This window comes from Mirounga leonina, unplaced genomic scaffold, assembly GCF_011800145.1.
Source record: "Mirounga leonina isolate KUSES-001 unplaced genomic scaffold, KU_Mleo_1.0 Mir_166, whole genome shotgun sequence".
NCBI classification, from domain to species: domain Eukaryota; kingdom Metazoa; phylum Chordata; class Mammalia; order Carnivora; family Phocidae; genus Mirounga; species Mirounga leonina.
Genome location: NW_023270418.1, coordinates 13641003 through 13666999, shown reverse-complemented (window position 1 = coordinate 13666999; position 25997 = coordinate 13641003). Strand labels below are relative to the sequence as shown.

Sequence of the window (25997 nt, the reverse complement as noted above, 5' to 3'; positions counted from 1 at the left end):
AACAAGTGGAGACATCCACATGTCTATTGACTGATGAATGGGCAAATAAAACACAGCATATCTATACAATGGAATATTATTCGGCAATAAGAGGAAATGAAGTACTAACACATGCCGCAACATGTAAGAACCTTGAAAACATTATGCTAAGTGAAAGAAGCCAGTCGAAAAGACCATACACTGTAGGACTCCATTTAAGTGAAATGTGCATATCTAACACAGCAGCTAGATGGGTGATGGTCAAGGGGTGGTGCAGGATTCGGATGGGGGAATGGTGAGTGATTGCTAATGGTACAGGGTTTTTGGGGGGCGAGGGGGTGCCAAAAATGTCCTAATATCGATTGTGATGATTATACAAGTCTGTGTATATACTAAAAACCACTGAATTGTACACTTTGTTTGAATTTTATGGTATATAAATTATATCTCTAAAAAGCTCTTATTTTTTTAAAAAAAAAAGAGGTTCCAATGATCCACTGTGTCAAACACTGCTAAGAGACCACGTGAGTCAAGAATGACTGTTGTCATTATTGTGCTAAAATATATATAATACAAAATTTAATATTTTAACCTTTCTTTAAAGATTTATTTATTTATTAGAGAGAACAGAGGGGAGGGGCAGAGAGAGAGGGAGAGAGTCTCAAGCAGACTCCGTGCTAAGCGTGGAGCCCAACATGGGGTTCAATCTCATGACCCTGAGACCATGACCCAAGCTGAAACCAAGAGGCAGTCTCTTAACCAACTGCGCCACCCAGGCACCCCTATTTTAACCATTTTTAAGTGTATAATTCAGTGGCATTAAATACACTCACAATGTTGTGCAACCGTTACCACCATCCATCTCCAGAACTTTTTCCTGTTGCCAAACTGAAACTCTGTAACCATTAAACACTAACTATCTGTTTCCCCCTCCTGCAGCCCTGGGAACCACATAGGGACCTCATATAAGTGGAACAATACTATATTTGTCCATCTGCATCTGGCTTATTTCCTTTGTGTCATGTCTTCAAGGGTCATCCATGTTCTAGCACGTGTTAGAATTTCCTTCCTTTTTAAGTCTGAATAATATTCCATTGTCTGGATATACCAAATTTTGTTTATTCATTCATCCATCAATGGACACTTGGGTTTTTTCCACCTTTTGGACATTGTGAGTAATGTTGCTATGAACACCGGGTGAATACATATCCCTTCAAGTCACTGCTTGCACTTCTTTTGGGTATACACCCAGAAGTGGCATTGCTGGATGGGACCATTGGGTTTTAGCAGCATGGAAGCCACTGGTGACCTTGGCAAGGGCAGCCTGACTGTAGTAGGTTCAAGGGATGATAGAAGACAGGAGGGATAGCAAGTAAAGGAAATTCTTTTAAGATATTTTTCAACAAAGGGGGCAATAACAGGAGAGCCCTATGAGGGCAAGAGAGGATTTGATGAGACTTGGAAGAGCAGGTTTGCAAGCTAACAGGAATGAGGTAGGAGAGGGCAGGGGGAACCAAGAGCAGGAGGGAAGGCATAGGGCCAGTGCACATTCGAGGTCTGGCCTTCAGCAGGAGCAGAGCTCATCTCTGTCAACAGGAAGGAAAGGAGAGCATGGGGATGGTGATGCTGGCAAGCTGGAAGACTCTGGTGGAGGAAAAGATAAGAAAGTTATTCTATCCTTGGTGAATTAAGGAGCTGAAGGGAGAGGGGGAGCCAAGTGGGAGGGTTCCGAGGAGGGAAAAACAGATTTCCAGGCAGCACTGAGGGCTAGCTTGAGGTTTGTGGTCAAATTTTAAAAAGCCCAGTCAACAGGGCTGTGGTTTGCTTCAGTCATGGTCATTTCCAGGGCAAGAACTGAGTCACTGAGAGGCGTCCTTGACCAAAGCTGGGTTCTGGAGTAGTTATTATTTAGAACTAGATAAAATGTAAACAAAGTAAGAAGGGAAGTAAGGACACAAAGAGGGTGAAGACCATTGAGAACTAATTGGAAATTCTAGTAGTGTCGAAGAACTAGTAGGAGGGGAAGTCTATGGTAAATTAATGTTCAGATAGAGTCACACACACACACACACACACACACAGAGTCACCTCCATGGGTGGAGTACAATTCCTCACCCTTGGATTTTGGGTTTAGCCATATGACTTGCTTTGGCCAGTGAAATATTAGTGGGCATGACATGAACAAAGGCTTGAAAAACACTTGTGCAATTGGGATTTCACTCTTGCAATCTCAATTTCCCGAGAAAGGAAAAAGAGTAGGTTTCCTTTCCTTGCATTCTTGCACTTCTGCCATCACTATGGACTAGCCATCACCATGCATCCCAGAAGGATGAGAGACATGTGACACAGAGCCACATCAACAAGCTGCCACAACTGAGCCCAGCCTAGATCAACCAATCCCTAGCTGACTTGGATACATGAGTGATACATGATTATTGTTTGAAGTCACTTAGTTTTGAGGTGGTTTGTTACAAAGCAAAAGCTGACCAAGATGGGGTCCTAGGGTGGCTGAGCTGGAAAGAAGTGGTAGTCAAGGTCAAATATTCTGAATAATCATCACACAACCCTAGGGAGCTAGAACAATTATTGGTTCCACTTAGAGATGAGGGAACTAATACTCAGAGAGTGAAGCAACTTGCTCAAATATCCACAGGTGGAAAACAGCAGAGCATGGATTTGAATCTTGGTCTCTGTGGTTCTAAAGCCTCTGTAACATACCACCTCTTACTAATTTTATTCTCCTTATAAATTTGGCTCAGAAACTCTTAAGATGTATCTTAATGTCACTTAAAAGGAATATAATTCAGTACTACTTCCCAGGAAGTAAAACCTAACTGAAGAAGTTAACCTTATCAATATTTATCTTTGAAAATTATAAAAAGAGGTCTCCAGAGCAAAAGTGGAGACACTTCCGGGTGTCAGATCTTTACATACAGGAAACTTGTTAGATACATGTGATTTTTACCTAGTGACTTATTTCTAGACGACAGAATAGACCAAAGCAGAAAATTATCTCAAAAACTCCATCTTTGTACTTATAACCAATTTTCAAATAAACTCCTTCCCCATCGTCAAATTATGTTAATTTTTGAGTTTATCTTATATATTTAATACTGTAAAAAGCCAGAATTGTAGTAAAGTCACTATATTGAAAGTATTCACCACTAGGCACAAATGGACAATTTTACTTTCTATGTTGACAAATAAACAGTTTCCAAGCACACGCCATGTACAGGAAGGATTTAGGCAAGAGAATTTGGCAAGGGGGTTAAAAAAAGTTTGAGCTAAAAGACTGCAAGTTTGTATCTACTAGGGGTCCAATGGTTTCCTGAAGCCCAAGATCTCAGGGAATTCCTGTGAGTACAAACTGGTTTTGAAGAGCTGGGGTGAAGGGAATAAGGATTTTCAAAGAAAACAGGTTTCATTCAGTACTCAAGAGCTCACCTCTAGAGCATTCCACTTGATTTTAAGCATGATAGGCAAAGATGAGTTAAAGGAAAAAAGAAAGAACAGGAGGTTCTTAAATAAAAATTCATAATCAGATAAGGAAGTGAGTTAATGGACAAGAGATCTAAGTAATTTTCAAAGTTGGGAAATTTGCTATTTTCCCAATAGAATTAAAAGTTCTGGTCCGCAGTGTCTCAGAAAGCTGTGTCTAAAGGCTACTGGTTTAAACAAATAATATAGTATCCTTGTGATATTGGTATTTTCAGTTTTAAGGGTAAGCATCTGATGATACAGGATATTTAGATTAAGAGTCCAAGATATAACGGGAGCCAAAAGAAATCAAATACCGTTCTTCTTATGTATAGATTATTTTATTGTAAAAATGTAGCAATTACAAATCAGTCTGTTGCAAAATCAATGCTATATTAGCACAGATGTAATTCCAAATTTAAAAATATCTGATCAGTTCCAGGCAGGAATAAGCATTAAGCTATGATGTCAATGAAATTATTTTCAGTGCATTAAATGTGTTTTTCCTATATGGAACTGAGAAAAATTAAAATTTCTGAGTAATCTTTTCTTCTTATATAATTATAGCCATATTTTTATATAATAAGGCCATGAGATGATATGTAAACATACTGATTTCACCGAGATTTTTTTCTTATCAAATACAATCATATTTCTGCCAGAAACTTTCATTCTAGTCATTTTAAGTGAATAATCCAACCGTCAAAAGCAAATACATTTTCTTTTACAACATTGTTAAGCCCTACCCTTTCTTCCCCTAGGGAAATAGCACTAAAAGCCACCGCTACATTACTTGCTATAGAAACCTGGATTATCATTTTTTAAAGACATAAGCTTGCATTTGCGCACCTAGCACAGGAGAATCTTCTACCCGGGGAAGAGTGGGTACACGTGTGAACACCACGCTTTGCTTCACAGGCGGAGAGCAACTCGGGGCGGGCCCAGGGCCCCGACTCTCACAGGTTGGCTTTCTCTTTTGCAGCCAGGTGAGACCCATGCTGCATAAAGGTGTGAATCGCGTTCTGTTTTAAAAGAACAAGACCAGCAGGTTAATTAACTCGCTCAGCAGCAGCAACGTGGTATTCATCTTAGCTTTAATTTGTGCTCAAATGAAGATAATAACCATTGGGGATTGCATTTACTTACACTACCTTATGGGGTCCAGAGCTAAAGTGAAGAGGATGTGCTTTGCAGGTGAGTTCTTTACCTATCAAGTGAGTGTCTGAACAGCTTGAAAAATCTAATAGTTGTCCCTGAGAAGAATCATTACAAAAGGAAACCAAACCATCCAATCCAGTCTGATCCAGGACACCCTTCCTTTACCACAGCCAGGCTGCTCTGGGCTCACCTTAGGTTTCCCAGCGTTGTATTTGTCCAAAAGAGCCTGAATGCGGGCCCCATAGTCAGGATGGACATCACTGAAGTTCTTGACCTGAAACCAAATGAAAAGAATGTAAATATGACCCTACGCCCCTCCTAGGCCAGCCCCTGGCATGTGCAGCACGGTGTTTACTCTGTAGGGGAGGAAGGAAGGCAGAACAACACAGTGTTTAACAACACAGAGCAAGATTTGGGGGATCCGGGGAAAACCTTGGCACATACTGGCTGAGCAACCTTGGATAAGTCATTCCTCTGAGCTTCAGTGTCCACTCCCAATAAAATGAACAACATAATTAAACCTACCTCAGAGAATGAGGAGAGAGGCACTTAGTGCACGTAAGGAGCCGACCTCAGGGTGACTCAGCAAGTCACAGCGATTTGTATAACGAGATGGGCCCAGACACTGCCTGAGTTTCAAGCCAGGGATACACGGACAGTGGCCCGTGCTGGGCAAGTCCACAGACTTGGAGCAGGAACTCCTGACCATGGGCTGATACAGAGCAGACAGCAGAAAGGGGGCATCGTGAACCCGCAGGAAGCCCTACAGCTTCAGCACATGTGAGCAAAGGCCAAGGGTTCAAGCCCAGTTGTGCTACTTACATACTGTCCCACTCGTTCTTATCAGTGAGATAAAACCTGCCCCCGCCTACCTCACAGAGCAACCGTCCAGCTCTCTGCTACAGACAGCAATGTGTAAACAGTGCCTCAGCAATTTAAAAGGTTATTTTTATATACACACTTGTGAAAGACAGTTAAAGACATAGAACTTTGCCTACAGAGAAAGCGCCCAGCCTGCTGGTACTTGTCTCCAGGCCTTTGAACCCGTCCCAGAGAGCCCCTTTGAACAGAGAAGCACCAACCAAGACACAAGGCAACTGTGGGGTTGTCTCAGTTTCCAAGAAGCTGACCCCTGTGGCAGGCCCGAAAACTGCAAGTGAGAAGGCTCCACGCAGCACAGTGAGCTGCCATCAGAAATTCCCTGGCATCTCAGCCCAGAAGTTCAGCCTGAGTTTTGGAAGCAGCTCAGCTCTCCCCAGAGAGCGTGCAAGTTTCTAGTTGCTTCTGCAGGAGGGTCAGGTGTCATGACACCGAGTGGTTAGACAGGCTTCACAACGCAAAAATGCAATCCATATTTCTTATCTTCTAAAGTCAAAGCAAAATTGTGGCAGGACCCACATTTTTATATTGGACATGACTCTGGCACAGAATTTGGCCACAGTCAATGAAGAGCATAGAACAGAATTCACCCTGAATTCAACTCAATTATTATACACTGGACAAGGAGCTAAAGGATCAATGGATACGCCAAATTCACTGGAGATAAAACATGCAGAGAAAAAAATCGGAGGTGGGTTGGGATTTGTACTAATTTTTTTAAGTTCGATTAATAGAATAGAAACGACACTTCCTTTTAAGGGGTCTCTCACACAGCTGCACTCTCTTCTCCGGCCAGCAGATGTCCCCGTCAGCTCACAAAATATCACTCACCGCTTTCTTCTGGATGAAAAGTTGTGCGTCCTTCAGATGGCCAGCAATGTTCTCGCATAGGCGTTTCCTCTCCTCTTCACTCAGAACCTTTGTATAAAACGCCCGCACCTGCTCAGGGAAAATGCATGGTGCAGAGAGTCAAATAAGCAGTCTGTCATGAACAAAACTCACCCAATGTTCCACTTTTGAAATGACAAAGCAAGGCTTCTCATTGGTGTAAGAATGAAAAAGTGTTTAGAATTTAAGGATAATTTAAAATTCTAGTGAAAACTGTCATTTGTGTGGAGTTCCTTTTTGTTTTGTGGAATAGGAAGAATTCAGTTGATAATAGCTCACAACTGCTTCTTAGTAATGTCCTTTGTAGTTATATGTCTCTTATAAACAAAATACAGTATTGCCTACAATTAAGAATCCCACCACACCTTGCTACTGACAAGTCCAGAATGGGCAAGCTGTCATCAAATGGAAACTTCGCATAATACAACCTTTGTTCAATTCATCCAGAACCATAGAGGAAAAAACCCTACTTCATTAATATATACCCTTGGTTTTTCAGAAGCCAAGCAAAATCCTGGAAAAGACACGTTAGTAGTGATACTTTATTTATACAATTGAGCTTACCTCTAAAATGAATATCAATAGATTAAAATGAAAAATAGGAGCTTAGAAGTAAGGTATATGAGTCCTAAGGGCTTTGCTCACTTCTAAAATCAAGCATTTCTAAGTAACAGCTATGATTTTATTCTAACATTTCATTCATTCATTCATTCAACCAGAACTTATTTATAAAGTCCCTATAATATACCAGGCACCATTCTATGTCCTGTTCTACTAATGTTTATAAAGTCCAAAAATATCCAATTATCCAAAGTATCAAATTCATAAAATGTCAAAATGTTCATAGCTTTTCTTAAGTGTGTTATCAAATATCAAGCCATAAAAACATATTTTTAAAATTTGAACAAAATTTACATTTGATACTAAAGTACAAAAAATCAAATTTTTGACATGAACACAATCCAATCACAGTACTGCATTATGGGGATTTTCTCAGATCTATCCCCCAATTCCCTAATTCTCTCTTCAGCTGTACCTAACACATTGCTTAACCAACCACTGAGTCACTGTATCTGTTGAATTTTTATTTGAAAGATCGTACTTTTTGTTTCTAAAAACATCTATTTGGTTCTTTCTTAAATCTATTTGTTTTTGTTTTCCCATATCTTATTTTTATCTTATAGATCATATTCCTTTCTCTATCTCCTTGAATACGGTATACATGCTTATTTTAAAGCCCTTTTAGATTATTCTGTCACGTACATGATTCTTCCATCTATTGCATGTGTAATTTCTCAGGGTACTGGATTTCCCTACATGTATTGTAATTCTTCCCTGGGACTCATCTCCAACAGGAGTTATCTTCTGCAGAAACAGCACCTGAGTCCAAATTGTGAAGGTGTCTTGTGATTTTTTTCACCATCTCTGCAAAGGCCTAGAAGGGTTCACTGACTCATTGTTTCTCAGGTCAGAACTTCTAGGTGGTTCTAAGTGGAACAAGAATGCAGAGACCTCATCTGAGAGGAGAAGAGGAGAGGAAAGGGACGCCCAATTTCTCAGGAAGTGTAGGGCCCACATGCTGGCAAGCTGCAGCCTCTGTCTGGTGGGTAGTTTTTTCCCATGGAGTGCCAGCACCTGGCTCTCATCATTATGTCATATGTCAAGAGCCCAGTTCTAGCTCTCTGCAACACATGGAGCCTGCAGCCTAAACTCCAAGCCCCTTGGAGTCATAAAGTCTTAATAAGATGTAAATAGGGTCTGGTTACCCACCATGTTCATGCACTATTGTGATTCCATTTCTAGAACCCAGAGATTTAATTTTGTTTGTTGGCTCAACTACTTTTTTTTTAATTTTTTAATCTAGCATGCCCATGTATGACAAGTAGAAGTGAGGCCTCCTACGTCCCATCAATCTACCATCAAACTAAAAGGAAACTGGTCCTGCAATTTCACCAGTGCGCTGGAACCCAATTGCTCATGAGATCAGATTGTCATCTTTTTAAGAATTTTGTGAGTTGTTAGACACGGCTGTTATTAAAACTTCAATTACATAAACTTACAATTAAATTATATTACAAACAAAAATAATAAACCTTCAAAATGTATGATTTCCCAATTAATACATATTACTTATGTTCCTGAGGTTATTTGTGTCTACTGTATCACTACGGTAGAAATACTACGTAATAGTGTGATATGGAACCTCATGTCCCAAAGCCACAGTTTCAGTGACACCATGGTGCTAGCTGGAAATCAGCTGTAGGGAATATTTTCATCAGGAAAATTGACAAACACTATAGGGTGCCGGGGCGGCTCAGTTGGTTAAGCCACTGCCTTTGGCTCAGGTCATGATCTCAAGGGTCCTGGGATTAATCCCCCGTCAAGCTCCCCGCTAAGCAAGGAGCCTGCTTCTCCCTCTGCCCTTCCCCCTGCTTATGCTCTCTCTCTCTCAGATAAATAAATTAAATCTCTAAAAAAAAAAAGAGAGGGGCGCCTGGGTGGCTCAGTCGTTAAGCGTCTGCCTTCGGCTCAGGTCATGATCCCAGGGTCCTGGGATCGAGCCCCACATCAAGCTCCCTGCTCCGCGGGAAGCCTGCTTCTCCCTCTCCCACTCCCCCTGCTTGTGTTCCTGCTCTCGCTGTCTCTCTCTCTGTCAAATAAAGAAATAAAATCTTAAATAAATAAATTAAATTAAATTAAATTAAAAGAGAGAGAAAGAAAATTGACAAACACTATAAACCAGGGCTTTTCCCCTCTGTACATGACTGTTAATATTTATCAACATACCACTCAATAAAACCCATATGAAATACTTGCTCTCCTAGAGATCTAGTTAATCTAGCTCCAAGAGGTTAACAAAAAAAGCACATGTACAAACACAAAAGGTAAACAGCACCTCTATCTCAGCATGTGGACAAGACAGCTGCAACGTAAATAGTATGGAACCCTTACCCATCTGAGCCTGGCGTCAGCAGTCACGCTGCTCAGGCAAAAGGCAGGCAGGACTTGGAAGTCAAACTGAAGAAGTCTCCACGGTGCTCTGATCTGCATATCCTTACACCTGGCTAGCAGCCACCATCTGTACATACAACTCAGCTGCTCACTATAGGGGGACACGGACCCCACACACGGGACGGCTATTCAATTTTATTAGCCAGATAAAGATTCCAAATGGTTTTATCAGCTCCAACACTCTAACCATAGACCTTTGATAGCAGGACCAAATTCTTTTTTTTTTTTTTTTTATTTAAAGATTTTATTTATTTATTTGACAGAGAGAGACACAGTGAGAGCAGGATCACAAGCAGGGGGAGAGGGAGAGGGAGAAACAGGCTTCCCGTGGAGCAGGGAGCCCGACGCGGGGCTCGATCCCAGGACCCTGGGATCATGACCTGAGCCGAAGGCAGACGCTTAACGACTGAGCCACCCAGGCGCCCCAGGACCAAATTCTTTTTAAAGGAAACGTGGTATTTTTACTAGTATATACAAATTGAATGATTTTTTTTCTTTAGTAAGCTTTTTAATTTAAGTATAATGGCCCTACGGTAAAGGGTACTAACCTTAAGTGTAAGGTTCAATGATTTTTCAGTGAACACACTACACAACCACTACCCAGATGAAGAAGGAACATCATTCACACCTCAGAAATCTCCCCACCAGAGCCCCTCCTCCCAGTCATTATCCCCCTTTCTCCAACTGCCTCCCCAAAGGCAATTCTTTTGATTTCTAATATTTTAAATGTGTTCTGCCAAATGTGCTTATCCAAGCTCTTGTTGAACATCTGGGTAACAGGAACAGTCTTGTACGCGTCTTCTGGTGCTCATATGTACACATTTCTATTAGGTTCCTACAGAACAGTGTACTTTACTAGGGTCAAAAGACACACACGTGTAGCTTGAATGGATCCTGAGACACCGTTCTCCAAAACAGCTGAACTAATTTACATTCACAGGAGAGTTAGAGTTGTTTCTCGTTCTCTCAACACTTGACGTGGCTGGTCATTCTAATTCTAGGCACTCTGGTGCATATGTAGTGCTATCTCTTTGTGGTTTTATTTTGCACATCCCTGCTGACTACGGAGATAAACCATTTTTCTGTATATTTTTCAGTCATTTGGATATCCTCTTTTGTGAAGTACCTGTTCAAGTCTTTGCCCATCTTCTATTCCTTTGTCTTTTTCTCACTGCCCTGTCGGAGTTCTTTACATATTCTGAACATGAGTTGTTAGTTAGATGAACTGCATATATACTCTCTTACTCTGTAAGCCATGTATTCTCTAAATTAATTTTTGCAGAGGTAGTATTAGCTAGTTTAACACCAGAATAGGCCTCATGCAGGCAAAATTCTCTGAGAGGCAGGGATTGTATTATAATATACTTGGTATCATCTGCATCACCAAGAATAATGCAGTTAACTACAAAAGGCTTTTAGAAGATGTTTAATTTCATCTAGATATGGTTTACATCCTACTATAAAGTAATTTCTTTTTTATATACACATATCTATGTATGCATCCCTTTCAAATAAAGATATCTTCACAGTGAATTAATTCATGTAAACACCTTTTACTTAGAACCCACATTTATAAATTGAGAAACTAGATATAGTTCCTATTCTAATTTAAATACTAAGTTTAACACCAACCGCCCAAACCGAACTCTAACACAACTAGACTTTAATTTCCTTCTTCTCTTGTGTGAGGTCTAAGTTGCACTGGACACATTAATGAGGAGGCTGCTCTTCAAAGTCAAAGGGTCTCTTTCAGTGCAACCCCTGAGAGAACAGTGCTCGGACAGCCATAGGTGATTGGAAAGAGGGTGGGCACTTGACCCAGGGCAGTTAACCACAGGCTGGCCAAAGGTCAGTGATGCAGCCTAGAGTGAAAAGATCAGTCAAATCAATTCGACTGCCTCTCTCCAGAATCTGATAGAGAAGTACTGAGAGAGAGAGAGAGAGAGTGGAAAAGGGTCCCCCCAAAAAAGTAATATATGGAGAAAGAAGCTATATAGAAGAGTTAGGCCGGGCGCCTGGGTGGCTCAGTTGGTTAAGCGACTGCCTTCTGCTCAGGTCATGATCTTGGAGTCCCTGGATCAAGTCCCGCATCGGGCTCCCTGCTCGGCAGGGAGTCTGCTTCTCCCTCTGACCCTCTCCCCTCTCATGTGCTCTCTTTCTCATTCTCTCTCTCTCAAATAAATAAATAAATAAATAAATCTTTAAAAAAAAAAGAGTTAGGCCAAGGTCACAGCAAAGCCACAGCAACGTTAAAACAGAAGCTATGAGGTGGAAGTCAGGAGAACACGGTAAGAATAAGCAACAGGTACTGAAAAATAGAAGCCGACAGGTAGAGAGCAGCGGAGTCCTGTGAACAGTGGGCCCTACCCTACACTCTTGCTACTGAGGCTCCCAGTGCTATTGTGAATGCTGTTCTAGTCCCTTAAATCTGAGCTGTCCTGCCTAGCTTCTCAGATGTGATTGTACTTAAGCTTTATTTGAGCATTTCTTACATTTCTATGCATCCCTGTTTCCCCAGTGGCCCCCACCTATAATCCCTTCAATAAAATTTAGGGGAACTCAAATGAGTCCCCATACCTTGTACCAAAAGAGCATAGTAACACAACACTTCAACTCCATCTAATAAAGGGACTGATTTATGATTAGAGATGTCTTCCATGAATTCAAAATAAGATATATTAGACACTTTAAGAGGGGGAAAATAGGGTGGCCTGGGTGGCTCAATCAGTTAAGCGTCTGCCTCTTGATTTCAGCTCAGGTCATGATCTCAGGGCTGTGAGATCAAGCCCCGCACTGATCAGGCTCCACGCCCGGCGTGGAGTCTGCTTGAGATTCTCTCTCTCCATCTCCCTCTGCCCCTTGCCCCACTCATGCATGCTCTTTCTCTCTAAATAAAATCTTAAAATAAGGGGGGGGGAGGGGACCAGGGGGAAATATGTAGACATCAACAAGGAAGCTGATCAAGTGACTCCCATGGCAAACCAAGAAGCTGGTACCTGAGTGACATTATCTTCGTCGGCACTGTTGAAGCGTTGCACGTTGGGAGAACACTGGCTGCTGTGTTCCACGGCATAAGGTTGCTGTTCCGGAGCACTAAAGCTATTGGGGTAGTAATTTGGAGTGCCACCTTCAAAAGAAAACCATGCAGATTCACTTAGGGAGAGGAAAAATGAATTAAGTCTACAAGCAGTCAATGTAGTAAGATATAATTCAAGTGGCAATCACATATACGTGTATATACACACACATGTATGCCTAGATATACACACACAATATATATGCAGTTCATGTACATATTATTTTTAACGTCTCCTATTTAGCTATACGCAGGACTCAGATTCTTAGAGAATAATGCCACCTTCCAAATGCTCTCATGGGCGGTCTCACTCTGAGTTTTAATGAAGAGATCTCAAGTTTTCTTTAACACTTCAAGTGATCTGATCTTTAAAATCTTCCAATGCTTACTGGTACAAATATATTTATACAGGTTTGATCTGGCCCCCATAGAAGATGAGATCCAAAGATACATTTCAAATCTGAGAGTTTCATTTGGGCTTGGGCTCAATTCAGACACTGAATCACAGAACTCTTGGGAGCAACTGAAAGTTCTAGCGCTGCTCCTTCAATCTACAGACACATATAAACTGAGCCCTGAGATGTTAACTGCCTGTTGCCAGGTCACATGGTGGTTAGTGGTAGAGCTGGGATCTGGGGTCTGTTTTGTCTCTTCCATTCCAGTACAGACTATATTCCCATTACACAACTCTATTTCACTATTCCTTCAAGGTTTTAAGATTCTTGGAGTATCTTTCCTTTACTGACTACAACTTTATTCAATTCTAGCTTCCCTTTCCCTTCCCTCTACAGATAAATAAAAAAGGATTGTTTTTTTAGTTTGGTATTTCTAGCATGGCAGCACTCATTTATCTGGACTTATAGAAAAAAATAATGACAAATGCAATCAAAACATATCTTCTGACTTCTGGAATAAATTAAATTTTTCATTTTGGCATATTTATTTTCCTAACTGCTTCAGCTAATGTTGGCTGAAGCTTGAATTACCTGAGCACATGCTCCCTAAGCAGGAGTGGCCTAGAAACATCTTGAGTGTTTTGAACAAACCAATCTGAGGTTAGAATCTTAACCAGCTCACTGCCAGGATAGATTATGCAGAGTGAATAATCAAGAGGTGCCTATAGATCACACCCATCAAGTGCATGTAGGGAGTAGGAGGGCCCCATACTATTATGGGGCCCAATTATTAGCCCTTGGGATTCATTCCAGGTCAGCAAAATGCTCCAACAACCAGCTACCACAGTGGTCTTCTGCACTAAGAATTAGTTCTTTGAAATGTGCCTATTTGAGTAATTTTAAAATTCTATCTCCAAATGAGTTCTGACCCTTCCTCTGGGAGTTGTCTTCAAGTCATTGACTACTGGGAACAATTAAGCTCTGTCATTAAACTTCAAGAGCACAACCCAAATGCTCAGCTTATAAAAGTAGGCAAAGGGTGTGTCAAAATGTATCCTTAAGTAGTTTTTCATACACATGCCACCATAATGGTGAACAAGAATGATAAACATGAAGCAAGTACTTATTAATGAAGTTCCAGAATATACATGAACCTCTCCGATACAGCCGGTCTCAGGAACAAAAGGACTGACAAATATGAAAGGAAGAAATCACTTTAGAATAAAAATGCAGAAGACCAACACAGGAAATATCAGCTACTTTGGGCAACAGCAAACCCCATGAGCTCTATAAACCTCAGGGAGCAAAAGTGCTGCAAATACTTGATGTAATCGGTTAGTGAGCAAGTACACTCGTTAAATGCATACAAAGGCTTAGTCATAATGGTAACAAATGCAAGGCACAAAATCATATAAACAAAATAATCTTAAGTCTATAAAAAATAGTCCCAGAGAAAACTGGCAGGAAATAAAGCAAAATGCAACAGTTGCGGCCTCTGAGTGGTGGGGCTGTAAGTGGGTTTTTCTTCTCCCCTTCTCTTCTTTCCCTTATATTTTCCAAATTTTCTTTTCTTTCTCTTTGTATCAGAGAAAAGTAAACTTGGTTTGAATACAGACATCTATGGCTATAAATATAAATCATCAGTAAAATTTCTGAAGGGATCAATGTAAGCAGCCTATTACCAAAAAAAAAAAAATGTGCCCAAATAAGAAAACAAAAGAAAGAAAATTAAGATCGATATTAAACTGGGGAGCATTAAAAGGAAAAAACATTAATCAAACATTCACTAATTAGAACAAGTAATCAAAAATAGAGGCTGTTTATACATGGCACCAAAAACAGTAGTTAAAAGAAAAGAAATTCATAAATTTGATAAATGAGCTCCAAAGAACAAAATACAATAGAGTCTCATCTCACCAGCTGATTTCCATGAATTCAACTATATTATATTCACTTTGAAAAAAAAGTAAGGGAGGATTACTTGATTCACTCTGTCTCCCTTATTCTAACCTGTCCCATGCCCCATTTGTTCCTCCTTGACCCCAGCCAAGTGTAATGGAAAACAAGAAACAGGAACTCTTGCACTTTTGCACTTCCAAGAGTCTAAGTCCTAGTGATTTAAGAGTGATAAGGAACTGTCCACTTTGTGAAAAGTCTTTAAAACCTAACCCCTAAGCTGAATGCTACTCTTCAACAGCCAGTGTGAAAGATCTTTCTCCCACCTTTCATTATCTGATGGACGGCAAGGAAAATCTGAGATGGGAACTCTCAATAAAATATATCAAACAGATAAAAGTATAGAGTCTTCGGGCAGTTTAAACCATCCTTGCTTCATAGAGCAGAAGGTCCCCTGGGTTGTCTTCATAGAGCAGGAGCCTGAAGACCACGGGCCTAGCAGGGCATCCTGCCCTCTGCTCAGTGGCACCCTCGGCATCCCCCCCACCCGCCTGGGTGAGCCAGACGTCTGAGGCCTACCCTGATTGTCGAGCACGCACATGGGGCCATCACGCTGGTAGTTGGCCACTCGAGCACGGAAAGGACAGTTCACAGGTATCTGAAGATAGTTGGGTCCCAGGCGGTGGCGGTGAGTGTCAGGATAGGCAAAAAGGCGGCCCTACAGTTATAAATGAAACAGGCACTGACTGCGTGCAGTCACACACACAGCAGAATGGTCTGTACACTTCATTCTCAAATTTCAGGCACAAAGCACTCTGTATAGCGTTACCACCAAACCCTGACTAGCCCCCCAAAAGAGCAAAGTTTCTTCTCTCATGAAATGAGTTCTCCCGAACTGAACGGTCCTTAATCTTCCCTGTCAAACAGCCAAAGAGCCACAAGTCTTCACACCTGTTCTAGGTAAGAACTTCTTTTTTCCCCTCAAATAACAAGTTAGTGCCCTGCCTTGTATTACTTCCTACGCTCAAGGATGTTATCACATTGTAAAATACATCTGCTAGAACCCCACTAACTGGAATCTATGTCCTTCTCACTGTGATCTGGCTTACTGCTTTGGGTAACACTTTAAAGTTTATTAACACGATCTTGTTGAAAGGTAATGGAGACCACTGTTCATGACCATACAACCACTATCACCCTGGGATGCTCATTAGTCCCCATCAGAGTGATTTCAAAGGCCCCCTACCTGGATCGCCACTTCCAGCCCCTCCTTCACCATCACCGTCCTACACACTCCTGCCAAAAGCATCAGCCTCAGACCCCACACAGATTATGTGACTTAACTACTCAAAAAAACTTGAAACGTTTCCTCACTGGTCACCAAACGGCTAAATAAGTACAGCAGTCTTTCCCTGTTGTATGTATGGCTCCTCACATGCTCTCTGGCATCAGAACTCACAGCTAACTGACTTACGTTGTAGAAAGACTGGGCTAGGGACTGATATCTCGACTGCACCTACTAAATAAAGCCCTTGCACTTTCTAAACACACTTAAAAAAAAAAAAAAAGAAGACAGCACATTAAATTTAAAATATGTTTGCCATAGCCAAAATTAATACCGACAGAAATTACAGGATTCATTCATAAATTCAATTCACTAATAGAATTGCATGATTTCGGTTTATCATCTTTTCTCAGGACTTTCTCCCCAACAGTTTCAATGAAATGTCTTAGACATTTGCTTTTTGTTGTTGCAGAGAACATGGATATGATCTGTGGTCCTTTGCCCTGGGCCTAGGCCTCCACCCAGTGCCTCTCAGCTCTTCTAATTGTATGACTCAGTGTTGTTAACTGTCTCCAGGTCTCACTGTGGCCCCAGAGACCCTTGGTGACCTGAATTGTGAAAAGAATTTGGATAATATTTGTTCTTTAACCTGTTCCCTCAATACCAGGGTTATGCAGTTTTAGCTCTACCCATGATAAATTCATGCCTTGGCAAATCCCAGTAACCTCCTTCACACGGTTCACCTCCCTTCCAACCCCAAGGGAGGGAAGGTTGGATGCCCAGGGTCCCAGGGCTTGGCTTCCTTTACTCCTTTCAACACAAGCACTCTGCCTGTGCTCTGTGATCTGCTTGGCTTTACTTCTCTATTCTCTGACCTCCAGTTCACCACCTGGACTGATTCTACTTGATACACACAGACCACATTTCTCAAAACTGAAGAAACCTTGTCCTAAAAGGAACAATTGTACAAACTTCTACTCAAGCACTAAAGTCCCCTCTGACCTATGCTCAATGTACCCAATCTTATTTCTTCTACTTTAGGAAGAAGTGACTGTTCACAATTTATATAGACCCAACATGGCCCATCGTTGCTCCTATACTCAGGTCTCTCTCCTGTCCCATTTTACTTCTGTTGAAAACTGAAATCCTACCCATTCTTCAAAAGGCATCTCAAATGCTACCTCATTCTTGAAACTTTGTCGTCATCCTCCTAACAGACAAGATTTCTCCTAATTCAAATGGCATTCTGCCTTATATTATAGTTATCTTGTGTTTTCATATGTTATAGCAGCCAGAGCAGTCTATCATCCGCAGAGAGGTATTCAATTTCTATTAGTTAAGGGGCAGCTGGGTGGCTCAGTCAGTTAAGCGTCCAACTCTTGATTCGGCTCAGGTCATGATCTCAAGATTGTGAGATCGAGCCCCACATCAGGCTCTGCACTGGGCATGGAGTCTGCTTAAGATTCTCTCTCTCCCTCGCCCTCTGCCCCTTGCCCCCTCACATGTGAGTCATCTCTCTTTTTCAAAAAAAAAAAAAAATACATACATATATATATTTATATATATGTTAAATTGAACTGAAAGCTAATAAAAAACTTATTTTCTATAAAAGTTTTAGATGTTCCCAATGTCAAAGCAGGAAAGTTACTATTAAAAAAAACAATGGTGGTGCCTGGGTGGCTCAGTCGGTTAAGCGTCTGCCTTCTGCTCAGGTCATGATCCCAGAGTCCTGGGATGGAGTCCCACATTGGCCTCCCTGCTCAGCTTCTCCCTCTGCCCTTCACCCTGCTTGTGCTCTCTCTCACTCGCTCGCTCTCAAATAAATAAAATATTAAAAAAAAAAAGCAATGGAATCTTAGCTTGTCTCCATGGAGAGTGACACCTGAACCAGAGTTAGATGCTTCTATGAGAAGCAACCATCAGTCACTGTGGCCTAATGTCAGGTAATAATCTTTCACCTTTGTTTCATGGTCAGAGTCTAAAAACACAAGAGATTGATTTACTCAATAATTATTAAGCCAAATATTTTCCTACTGATTTCTGGTCCAAAAAAGTATTTTTCACTCTTTCTACTCTTGAAAGAGCCTAGTGGAGAGTGATGAAAAAGTAGTGAATGTGTAGGAACATTACTGAAACAAATGGTTAAATTAACGCACTGCCTTCAATCACTGGTGACATAAAAACTATCTCCAGTCTCTTTTTACAGATGGAAAAATTCAAGCATCACCATGGGAGAGGAAATGAATCAAGTTATACTGAACATTTAATGATATTCCCTCCCATCAATGACAGACTGAACAAAGAGTGCTTTACTCTACAAATACCTGAGGCATTTCTAATGTAACTTCTTTTAAATTAAGAGACTAAATATCAAAGTCTTAACATACTATGAAATTTGCTTTATACTGTAATATTGTAATGTCAGGATGCCTTAGTCAGACCCACAGGAACTAAGGACCCAGATTAATTAAAATTTAAGTGATGTTCTAGTTAATTCTTTATATAAAGGTCATGCCAAATTATAGCGTGTGTGTATGTGCGTGTCCTCATGTGGGCGTGCATTCACCCGTGCACACACCTGCACTCCCGCCTCAGAAGATCTCCATCCACCAGGCTTACCTGAAGCATTTTGTCAGGGCTGGGCTCAATGCCAGGTGGCATGTTGCTTGGGTCAAATGCCAACTGTTCAACCTCAGCGAAGTAATTAACTGGATTTCGGTTTAAGACCAGTTTACCAACTGGGATAAGAGGGTAGTCCTGGTGAGGCCAAATCTAAAAATAAATGTCATATTCACAATTACCAAATAACCAACTAAAAGAAATTAAAGTACTTATTAAAAATACCAGCTTTCCAGGTGCCTGGATGGCTCAGTCGGTTAAGCATCTGCCTTTGGCTCAGGTCATGATCCCAAGGTCCTGGGATCTAGTCCTGCATCGGGCTCCCTGCTCAGCGAGGAGTCTGTTTCTCCCTCTCCTTCTGCCCTTCCCCCCACCCAGTTCGTGCTCGCTTGCTTGCTCACTCTCTCTCAAATATATAAATAAAATCTTTTAAAAAAAATTACCAGCTTTCTAATATAATGAATCTAATATAACAATAATTTTTTAATCCAGTAAAGTGAAAAGAACTTAGGTGAGTGCACTGGTTCAATCTTTCACAACAGTAAACAGTAAATACTGACATCTTCCCTAGGCAAAAGGACATCAGCTTTTCAAGATTTTTTCCCTGCTAATGATGATAGATCAAGCCACTTTGAGAAACTCAATGAACTCAGCAAACAGGAACTAGAAGTGAGATGCACAGGCCAGGAAATTGCAAAGCAGCTGCATGGCATTTCATACATGACTTCACGATCATTTTGAACACTTGACTGGAATTTGTAAAATTAGGTACAAAGAGACTTAAAAAAGAAAACAATTTAGTTGTTAACAGACTCACCTTGGTAAGATCAAATGGATTGAATGGAAAGGTTTCTGCCTGATTAAAAGTCATGACCTGGATGTAAAATGTCCAGGAGGGGTAGTTGCCTGTGGCAATGGCGTTGAAAAGATCTCGCAGGCCGTAGTCAGGATCCTCCTGAGAAAGTCTCGCTGCGTCTTCGACAGAAAGGTTTTTGATGCCCTGGTCAGTCTACAGAATGAGAGAAAGCAGCTCCAACTGAAATGTATTGGCAAAGTTATACAACTTTAATCAGTTACGCACTGAAGGATGATGAGTAACGCAACTCAAACACTGGATTTTCCTTGTTCAAATCTGATACAAATAGGAATTCATCAACAAGAAATTCTACTTGGTTATCTTGATTCTTTTAAATGCTAAGGGAATCTGTATATACATTTCATATTTAAAATTAGTCCTATATTTCCCTTTCTGTATCCTGTATTATTTGAATTTAACTGTTAACATATATTTTCAATTTCTCACCCATATAAAGAATGCTGTACTACTGTCTTCAGAAAAGCCAAGAAATTTTTGGCATAAAATAAACATAACATAATATGTACCACTTTAACCATTTTAAAGTGTCCAATTCAGTGGATTTTTTTTTAAAGATTTTATTTATTTATTTGACAGAGAGAGACACAGCGAGAGAGGGAACACAAGCAGGGGGAGTGGGAGAGGGAGACGCAGGCTTCCCGCTGAGCAGGGAGCCCGATGTGGGGCTCGATTCCAGGACCCTGGGATCATGACCTGAGCCAAAGGCAGTCGCTTAACCAACTGAGCCACCCAGAAGCCCCCAGTGGATTTTTTAGTATACATCTCAAAATAAAGTTGCCGGGTCACACAGTAATTCTACATTTAATTTCTTGAGGAACTTCAAAATTGTTTTCCAGAGTGGTGATTATTTGAATTTTTACACTCATGTTACTTTTCAAATCAGAAAAAAAAAAAATACTTTTAAAATAAGCAAATAATTTTTTTTGCATGAAGTAAGTTTTTAATTCCCTGTTTTGTAATAGCTCAAATCAATTATTGAGATTGTGCTGGTTAGCATCCCTCTACCCCCCTCTTCCTTTTATTTTTTTTCAGAAATCACAGAATCATAGTTCATAGAACTGAAAAGAACTTCAGTAGAGCCACTCTGAACCAGTTCTCTGCCTAGGAGCAGGCAAAATTAGTATTCTTTTTTTTTTTAAGATTTTATTTATTTATTTATTAGAGAGTGAGCAAAAGAGAAACAGCATGAGGGGAGAGGGTCAGAGGGAGAAGCAGGCTCCCTGCTGAGCCGGGAGCCTGATATGGGGCTCGATCCCAGGACCCCGGGGTCATGACCTGAGCCAAAGGCAGTCGCTTAACCAACTGAGCCACCCAGAAGCCCCAAAATTAGTATTCTGACTTCCCAAGCAAGCCATGAAGACCGAACTAAGTTAGTCACTTTCACCAATGCTCCTACTATCACACCATACAGTCTTTCAACAGATTCTCACCTGTATCTTATTCTGAAAGATCCCCACAAGCCAAGCATGGAAAGATTTCCTCATCAAAGTCAATTCTGAGGGGCACCTGGGTGGCTCAGTTGGTTAAGCGACTGCCTTCGGCTCAGGTCATGATCCTGGAGTCCCTGGATCGAGTCCCGCATCGGGCTCCCTGCTCGGCGGGGAGTCTGCTTCTCCCTCTGACCCTCCCCCCTCTCATGTACTCGCTCTCTCTCATTCTCTCTCTCTCAAATAAATAAATAAAATCTTAAAAAAAAAAAAAGTCAATTCTGAAACTCTTTCTACCACAGAAATCTCGAGTCTCTCTAGCCAGCAGCAAGATATGAACCCTTCTTAATATCAGACCAGAAGTCACCTTCCAGATTTAAAAATGGAGGTCACCATCTGCAGATCACCCAGAGAGCTAATATATTAAATTGTGCAATAATATTGCAATACCTTTCTGATTTTAACTGAATCCCTCAGGCTTAGAAAAGACTAGTCATAGGTTAGAATAATCCACACTGATATATCCAAGTAGGTCTCAGGCTACCCCAGGGCCTTCTACTGAACAGGCCCATAAGCAATCCAATCCTTCCAGGATCATGGACAGCTGCTATTATTATCCCAATTTCACAGTGACAAAGCTGGAGCACAGAGAACTTTTAATAATATGACCAAGTCAGAGTTACCTAGAAAAAGGAAAATTTGAATTCAGACTGGTCTGTCTGCAAAGCTACCACCATGCGGATGCCCCAGACACAGTCATTTAGCCCTTGCTCTCTGTGACACAACACTGCTCCTTTTGGCAGTTACAAGCCAATGGGGCAACTGTTGCTTAAAACTGTTCTCTGCCAAAGATTATATATATCCAAGCTATAAGTATAAAGAGGGAAAACAGTATTCCTATTTGATATACCTACATAAGTTGTTCAGATAAAGATCAAGACCGAACAGAAGAAAACAGGTCTTGGGGTAGATACCATTAAGGAGACTATATTTGTCCTTAGTCCGCTTCTGGTCTGCGCTTATTTTAGCAGTAGTATTTGGAAACACATTCTCAGGCCACCAGAGGCTTTCTTTAAATACCTTCTAGAGTTCTCTGAGAATACTGCTTATTGTAACAAATGCCAAGATCATAATACAAGAGAGCTCTTTAAAACACTTCAGTTAATTAAAATGTTCTCAGAGCTTCCCCCGAAGGTAACTTATTTGACGATTATATGAAAGTAAATGAAAAAGACAATTTTTATTTTTTTACATTTGTAACTGATTTTACTTTTTTTGCCCTATTCATAATACACCCTCAATAAACGCTAAATAAATGGATGGATGAGTTTAAAAAACATTAGGAGAAACGTTTCTGGAAAGATAGCATCAGATTGAAAGTGATGGTGAGGTTGGTATTACAGACAGGAATGCCCCATTTTTGCCATAATCCCCTCTTGGACCATAAAAGATATCTATGTTCAGCACCATGACTCAGGGCTAGGAAAGGCAAAGCAACATAACACTTCACTGTTTGCTAAGGCTTAATTCTAAACTCCAACAAAGAAGTCTAGAAAGCTAGGCTAAACCTGGTAGAAATCTTTCACATAGCCTAGAGGCCTATATTATCTCCTTCCATTTGAGCCCAAACCAAAACCTTAAGTCTTCCCTCTCCAGGGAAAATGGATATTCACCTGCCAGGACCAGGAACATTAAACCAGAGAACCAGCATTACGTGAGCATTTCCCCAAATATTTACACATTGCCCCCAGGGCCCAGAAGGAGAAGAAAGCCTGACCATTGTTAGTAGCTGTGTACTCCTACCCTCTGGCATGGAAAGAGGAGACCAAAGAGAGCCCACACAGTTCCCTTAACTGGGCAGCATGCACCTATTCACTTGGGTGGAGCCAAGAGAAGAGTCATGGTCCAAGTCAACTGGACCAGTACCTCTCAGCCTTCAGAGTGGAGGTAAGGGAAAGGCGGGGAGGAGCCTTGATCTTCTCCCAATCTTCAGAAGTAAAGAGACGTGGGTTGTAGGAGCCTTGTACCTTCTGCCCCAAAGGCAACATGTACCTTATAATGGAATTTGCAATAAACTGCCTCTCCCTTCTCATTGGTCAACTTAAAAGTATGCGATCCATATCCATTCATGTGCCTGTGTCCATCTGGAATCCCTCGATCACTGAACAAGAAGGAAACCTAAGAAACAGAAAAATAAATCCTAAAATTTTCTAGTTTCAATCAAAACATCCTAGATTTTTTAAAGATATTCCTAAGTTTCCAAAGAATCTCTTAATGACATGGAAGACACTAAGCAAGTTCCCATAGGAAAGGTTATCATTAGTATCATTTATACAAAATAACAAGAATTTAAAGCAGAATGATATGTAAATCATTAACCTCATGGCTCAGAATTCAATAAAGATAAGCAAAAACAAATAGGAAAAGTAGCCTACCTTATTACTCAAAATCTATTTTAACAGTAAATATGTTTGGTAACACTTTTCCCTTCTTTCCCTAATACAAAGAGCTTTACTTCGTACTAGAGACTTTAATCCTTAATATTGTTAAATATCAATTGATAACATTTCTAGCATCACTTAAGGGCTATGAATGGGGGAAAATTAACAAAATCAATCATTATAAAACTCTTCAGAGTCAAGAAATCTGAGGAAGCCTCCCAAAAAGAAAGTCAGAAACCAAGTCCAATGAGATATAGCCAAAGCTGTTTGAGAAACACATGATGAGGCATAGTTCAGGTGAAACATTATAATAGAGTGAAAAAGAAGAGTTCCTACCTGATGCAGAGACTCAGGGCGCAGGCTCCAAAAGTCCCAGACCATGTCTGGATCCTTCAGGTGTGTTTGAGGGTTTCTCTTTTGACTATGGATAAAGGATGGAAACTAAACAGAAAAAGAGAAAAAAATCCCAAAACTAAGTTTATAGGAATTTTGGTGTCTTACACTATACATTGCCTACTGCTAGGTCTACAGATTATAACTTGGAACAAGATAATCCTAGAATGTTACACTGCCAAAGCCTAAAATGAAATTTACCCTCTACATGTTTCCAAGGCAAAGTGCCTCTTTTTATTAATCTTCTAGACTCTACAAGGAAAACTGGACTATTCCCACGAAGTCCGTGAATCTTGAAATGCCAACTGAAGACCAACGGTAACTGTTATTTGATCTTATAAAAAGATATTCAATGCAGAAAAATGTGCTTAAAAAGGCAATCCAGCCAACCCAAATTCCCTTCTTTCTGCTTTTCCCAGGGCTTCTCCTCAAATGCCAGTCAATACAGAGTGTTTGAAATCAATTTAAATCAAACATATGTAGAGTGCAATATACTTTATCACCTACCAATATGGCATCCCTGATGAAGAAAATGGGGGTGTTATTTCCAACAAGATCCCAATTACCATCCTCTGTGTAAAATTTCACTGCAAACCCACGAGGGTCACGAACTGTGTCAGCTGAGCCTGACTCTCCAGCTAGAAAATTCAAATGGGAAAAATGAAGCATAAGCCAGAGTACCTGGCATCCAAAAAATGTAAAGTCATAAAGAAACACTGGGATCTATCCTTTCTAATCCACTTCCTCGAAGGAAGTCAGATATTTAAGTGCCTGGGTTATTGTTTCTACCATCTACCACCTAATTCAGTCCACCAATTAAACAAAAGAATTAATTGAGAGTAATAAGAGAATACATAACTATAAAAGTGGAAAAGATTATCCATTTAACATGAGATAGCTTTGTTTAAACAGGTAATTAAAATTTAAATTAAAATAAAGGAAGAAAATAATTATAAAGATTAAGATAGTAAATAAGGAGAATAACTGAATCATTAAAATTATGAGGTTAATATTAAGAAGATGAGTGAAAATGTAGATTCTTACTCTTAATGTCATTTATTTTTGCATCCACAGTATTTTTAAAATGCACAAACACAGAGTGAAGAGAAACGGAATTAATCGTGCGTTGTGGGGTGTTGAGATGTAGCATGATAGATCTAATTCATACTAGCATTACTGAAAAAAATAGAAATAACCCCACCATGCAGCGTGGATCTACAGATGAGATTACAGCTAATGTCTGTAAAGCGTCTAACCATGGGTGCCATAGAGTTAATTCCCAATAAAGGGCAGCTATTTTGGTTGCTGAATAAGTGCCCCACTCCACGCTTTCATCTGAGGCAACCACTTGTAGGAAAGTTCCTTCCAAATGTCACAGAATTGCAATGCTGGCCTCTGCCTGAGTGTGATTTCCTAAGACCTCAACAAACAGAATTAGAAGGAACTTTCTGCATGTCTCAAAATATTTTTCCTATTGTAAAACCTGGCTATCATTTGGAGAAGTTTTTTTTCTATCTTCTAATATGCTTTCCTTGAAATGTAGTTATAAATGCCCCAAAGAAGGTACAGGGTTGGGTTATGCAAACAGACGGACTTACCGACAGTGGAGAATCGAACTGCAATGGGAGTCCTCTTTCCAATATGCTCAAACACCTTCGCTTTGGAGTATCTGGTAATGTCATGTGTGACCTCAAAGTAGCCAAAAGCCCCTAATGAGAAAGACACAGAAATCCTCATCGTGAGACCATTGTAGACCACTGGGCCCTCAATAGGCAACTGGGTGACAAGAGAGACAGATGGTGCAGCACTGGCCTTTTGGGAGCTTCCAACATTGACAGAAGAAAGGGGAGATAGATGTCCAAACACAAAATGATGGGGGCAAAATGCAAAGCCCTCAGTGCTACACCGAGTGCTATGCAGCTGGAACCAAGTGGAAGGAGAGATGAGTGGGGCTGGAAGTAGCAGGTCAAGACTGAGACACAGGGTCTGAGGAGGTCTGGAAGTACAGGAAGGACCCAGGAGAGAAACAGAAGAATAGGGGGAAGAGGAGAAAACACAGGGAAAGAACGGATCGATTAAACACTTAGGAAGACACAATAGGCCAAACTACAAACTGAACAGCATACCAAAGCCCTGATGGAAAAGCCACACAGAAAAAGCTGGAGAAGATGGAAGGAAAAAATAAAGAAACTAGA

General features: G+C 40.7%; 1 protein-coding gene across 1 annotated transcript in view; it reads right to left on the bottom strand.

Moving 5' to 3' along the window:
- Positions 1-3778: 3778 nt before the first annotated feature.
- Positions 3779-25997, bottom strand: part of CAT (catalase) — a 38512-nt gene continuing 16293 nt past the window's right edge. Inside the window, exons 3-13 of the mRNA XM_035012548.1 lie at positions 25401-25511; positions 24310-24440; positions 23746-23850; positions 23021-23146; positions 19482-19673; positions 18665-18817; positions 15340-15478; positions 12390-12520; positions 6325-6432; positions 4805-4888; positions 3779-4478 (exon numbers count right to left, since the gene is read on the bottom strand). Coding sequence (XP_034868439.1) covers positions 4413-4478; positions 4805-4888; positions 6325-6432; positions 12390-12520; positions 15340-15478; positions 18665-18817; positions 19482-19673; positions 23021-23146; positions 23746-23850; positions 24310-24440; positions 25401-25511 — 1346 coding nt within the window. The 3' untranslated portion in view covers positions 3779-4412. The remainder of the gene's footprint in view (positions 4479-4804; positions 4889-6324; positions 6433-12389; positions 12521-15339; positions 15479-18664; positions 18818-19481; positions 19674-23020; positions 23147-23745; positions 23851-24309; positions 24441-25400; positions 25512-25997) is intronic.